General features: G+C 62.3%; 1 protein-coding gene across 1 annotated transcript; it reads left to right on the forward strand.

Annotated features, from left to right (window-relative positions):
• Positions 1-537: 537 nt before the first annotated feature.
• Positions 538-2506, forward strand: LOC128850710 (PHD finger protein 7-like; the record flags this gene model as incomplete). The annotated part of the gene is made up of 8 exons (XM_054055695.1): positions 538-642; positions 767-891; positions 976-1138; positions 1225-1331; positions 1507-1620; positions 1758-1876; positions 2055-2161; positions 2255-2506. Coding segments are annotated over 8 exons (1092 nt in total), but the record flags the coding sequence as incomplete, so codon positions are not given.
• Positions 2507-4726: the final 2220 nt, after the last annotated feature.

Genomic DNA, 4726 nt, shown 5'->3' on the forward strand with positions numbered 1-4726 from the left:
TACGATTATGTATTTATATCATACAATCATCCTGAAAACTTTTAGCCCGGAGGAGCAGCGGGAAACCCATGCATGCATCACAGGAGCTGTATCCCTCTGGCTTCCCTCTCGCATCTCCCCTCTGGTGCTCCCCCCCACCCAACCTTGCATCCCACTCTCTCTTGCATCGCCCTCCCCCTCTCTCGCACGCATCCCTCTCTCCCTGTCTTGCGCATCACTCTTGAATCCCTCGCATCCCTCCCCGGCATCTTTTCCCCACATCCCCCTCCATCCCTCCTCCATGTCCCCATTAACAGACTGGACATAAGGAAAAACATTTTCATGGAAAGGGACATTGGGCACTGGCAGAGGCTGCCCAGGGAGGTGGTTGAGTCACCTTCCCTAGAGGTATTTGAGGGACGAGTGGATGAGGTGCTGAGGGGTGTGGTTTAGGGATTGTTAGGAATGGTTGGACTTGATGATCCAGTGGGTCCTTTCCAGCCTAGTGAGGAAAGAGTGAGCTCTCCTCACCCGCTTGTCCTCTTGTCTCTCCTGCAGCATTTTGCCAATGACCTCTTTATCCCTGAGACCAACCAAAGTGCATTACTGGCGGGATATCTCCCTCAGGATATTCTACGTACAGTCGAGCGGGCAGCAGGGCAGGTGAGAGCCTGACAGGAACACGGAGATGTGTGCAGCGGCCACATCCTGCACCCTGCCTGGGGCTGTGGGGCTGCCTGTGGAGGCCCTGAGGCTGCCGCTGAAGGGGTTACTCTGCTCTTTCCAGAGATGCTTTGTCTGCAGCGAGAGCAGGGCCGCCGTCACCTGCCAAGAGCCAGGCTGTGACCGCAGCTTCCACCTCCCCTGTGCCATGGAGGGTGGATGCATCAACCAGTACCTTCCCGAGTACAGGTATTTCCTCTCCCTCCCTCCTCACTGCCACCAGGGAAGGACCCGGCACTTGTCACCTCACCCACCCCTTTCCTCTTCCCCCAGGTCCTTCTGCTGGGAGCATCGCCCAGAACAGTTAGCGAGGGTGGCTCCGGAGAAGAACACCACCTGCGTCATCTGCCTGGACCCTGTGGAGGACACAATGTCCTACATGACCATGGTGTGCCCAGCGTGCAAACACGCCTGGTTCCACCGGGGCTGCATCCAGGTACGAGCTGTTCTCTCGCTCTCAGGGCATGGCAGTTGCTCAGCGGCACCGCGGCCTCACTCGTGCTCCTTACGATTCTCCTGCAGGGACAGGCTGTGTGGGATGACATTTACTCGTTTTGCTGCCCCCTGTGTAGAGACGAGGAGTCATTTCTCGCGGAAATGCTCGTCATGGGGATCCGAGTCCCCTTGAGGTTGGTGTCCTTCTGTCCGGCTGACAGGACAGGAGACGGCAAGTGCTGTCCTGTGGGTCTGGGCTTCAGCTTCACAGAGGAGGTGGAAACGGTGCAGGGCAGGAGGAGCAGGGACGCCCTGCATCTGCCTCATGCCAGGGCAGCGGGGGCTCATCGATTTTCCTTTCTCCATCAGGCGTCCATCAGCAGAGAGCAGCAAAGACATCGAGGCTCTAATCGCGAGGCACAGCTGCTGCGATGCCAGTGAGTGCCTTTGTCCAGGAGGCAGGGAGCAGGTGGCGGAACACGGGTGAGTGGCCAAAGCTGCACACCGCGGCTCTGCACGGGATCTCTCTCTCACCAAGACCACGAGGCAGAAGGACTAAGAACAAAGCTCTGTCAGACTACACTTTGACCCCAGAGCCATGAACTCATTTTCTTCCACAGGCGCTGGGAGCTGCTCCTGTGCAGCTCCTGTGCTGCTGAGGGCACCCACCGACGCTGCTCCTTCTTGAGGAACACCACGACCCACTGGGAGTGCGACGGCTGTGCAGGCCTGGGCACTGGTAAGAGGCCAAGCACCCGGCTGTCCCCAGGCCGGCGGCCAGGCAAGGGCTGGCGGCGGGTGCCCAGGGTGGCCACGGCGGAGCCTCTCAGCTCCAGAAGGGCTGGGGGCACCGCTCTGGCCTAACCTGCCCCGGGCCTGTGGGACCACGCCCTTGACCGTCCTGCTTCCCCTGACAGCCTCAAGCGCCAGCTCGGAGATCACCGGAGCCAGGACTGACAGCCAGGCGGGATTGGGGCCTTCCCATGGCTCTCCGGCACCCGAGACCGGCACTGAAAGCCAGGAGGCATTGAGACCATCCCAGGGCTCCCAGGCACCACAGAACGACAGCCCCGGCACTGAGGGTGCCGGGCTGTCCCGTGGCTCCTCGGCGGTTGAGGGCAGCAGCCGCTCCAGCCCCCCTGGGCCCGACCGCCTGCGAGAGCGCACCCGGAGGCGTCGTCAGGCCCAGACTCCGTACACTCGGCGAAGGAGGGGCCGGGAGAGCAGCCGGGTGCCAGCACCGAGCGCCGAGAGCAGCACCTCCAGCCAGGCAGCGCTGGGGCCGCCCAACAGCTCCACAGTACCAGAGACCACCAACCCCAGGACGGAAAGCCAGGAAGTATCGGGACAGTCTGACATCACCACTTGAGACCAGCAACCCCAGCACCGAAAGCCTGGAGGCATCGGGACCATCCCAGGGCTCCCAGGCACCGCAGACCAGCAGTGCCAACACTGGGGGATCAGGGCTGTCCCGTGGCTCCCCGGTGGTTGAGAGCAGCAGCCGCTCCAGCCCCCCTGAGCCAAACCGCCTGCGAGAGCGCACTAGGATGCAACGTCACGCCCAGACTCCGTATACTTGGCGAAGGAGGGGCCGGGGGAGTTGCCGGGTGCCAGCACCGAGCGCTGAGAGCAGCACCTCCAGCCAGGCAGCGCTGGGGCCGTCCAACTCCTCCACAGTGCCAGAGACCACCAACCACAGGACAGAAAGCGAGGAGGCGTCAGGACAGTCTCCCACACCAACACTGGAGAGCAGTAACTCTGGCAACGAAAGCCACACAGCTTCAGGACCATCCCATGGCTCCCCAGCAACACAGACCAGCAGTGCCAACACTGAGGGATCAGGGCTGTCCCGTGGCTCCCCAGCGCTTGAGGGCAGCAGCCGCTCCAGCCCCTCTGGGCCCGACCGCCTGCGAGAGCGCACCCGGATGCGACGTCGGGCCCAGACTCCCTACCGTCGTAGAAGGAGGTGATGTGAGAGCAGCCAGGTGCCAGCACCGAGCGCTGAGAGCAGCACCACCAGCCAGGCAGCGCTGGAGCCGTCACACACTTCTGCAGCACCAGAAACCAGTGCCGTTTTATTCATCAGCGATAGAGGCAGCGAGATCGAGTGCACCCACAGCAAGTTTGCAGATGACACCAAGCTGAGCGGTGCAGTTGACACTCCTGAAGGAGGGGATGTCATTCATAGGGATCTGGACAAGTTGGAGAAGTGGGCCCACACAAACTTCATGAGGTTCAACAAGGCCAAGAGCAAGATCCTACACCCGGGTCAGGGCAATCCGCAGTTTCGGTACAGGCTGGGTGGAGGACGGATTGAGAGCAGCCCTGTGGAGAAGGACTTGGGGTGCTGATGGACGAGAAGCTGGACAGGAGCTGGCAATGTGCTCTTCCCGCCCAGAAAGCCAACCGTGTCCTGGGCTGGATCCAAGGCAGTGGGACCAGCAGGGTGAGGGAGGGGATTCTGCCCCTCTGCTCCGCTCTGGTGAGACCTCACCTGGAGCCCTGCATCCAGTTGTGGAGTCCTCAGCACAGGAAGGACATGGAGCTGTTGGAGCGCGTCCTGAAGAGGCCACGGAGTAAACAGAACCGCCATCAACACTGAGCCCCGGGGAACATCGCTTGTGACCGGCTGCTAGCTGGAGTCCTCCTGTGGCTGCCCAGCACTCGAGAGCAGCAGAAGCTCCAGCCCCCCTGGGCCCATGAGGATGCGAGACGCCTGCTTGCAACATGGAGCCCCAAATCCCTACAGCTGGCCTGGGCGCCAACGTGGCACCAGCCGTGCCCTCGTCCCCCACCGGTGCCCCCATCGCCCTGCAGCCGCACAATAAAGCTGTCTACTCCTCTCTGTCCCAGAAGGTTCCACGCTGGTTTGTCAGCTCCGTCCTCATCTCCCGGCCATGGGGTTGGACACGGCACGAGCGGACAACGCTCTTCGGGGTGACTGCTGCCTGAGCTCCCAGGCGCTGCCGAGCTACAGCGCTGGGCCGGAGCCAGCCGAGGAGCCTGGCTCTGAACCGCAGCGCTCGGTCCCCGGCACCGTTCCCCTCTGCCGGCACCGTTCCCCTCTCCACGGCGCTGGAAAGCCGTGAGAAATCTCAGAGTGCCCAGTGAGAAGGAGACCCTGAGCACAAGAGTCGGGCCGGGAAGGCGGCTGGTAGCAGAGAGTGGCTGGGGGCACTCTGAACACGGGAGCTGGAGCCTAAACTCCCTCCAGCCAGCACAGATGTGGATGCGGGACCGGCCGCGCACCCGTCCACAGCTGCTGGCCTGGCACATGGGGGGCTCTGTCCCGGCGCACCTCTCCCCGGTCACACTGATCTCTCCCCGCTGCCCAGTCTCTCCGATCTGCTCCTACTCCCCAGTCACACCGATCTCTCCCCAGTCACACCGATTCCCCCCCGCTGCCCGGTGACATATCCCTCCCTGTCTTGGAGCTGCTGTAGAGGGCTGCTGTCTTTTTGAGTCGAGGGGTGGGGAGGGGCCAGGTAGAGGTCTGGTGGCCACTCCACATCAGCGTCCATATCAAAGCCCACCTGTGCAGCAAGGATGAGTAGGGGAGAATGAGCCATTCTGTCTCTGCCACGCGTTT

This window comes from Cuculus canorus, unplaced genomic scaffold (assembly GCF_017976375.1).
Source record: "Cuculus canorus isolate bCucCan1 unplaced genomic scaffold, bCucCan1.pri scaffold_54_arrow_ctg1, whole genome shotgun sequence".
Classification (NCBI taxonomy): domain Eukaryota; kingdom Metazoa; phylum Chordata; class Aves; order Cuculiformes; family Cuculidae; genus Cuculus; species Cuculus canorus.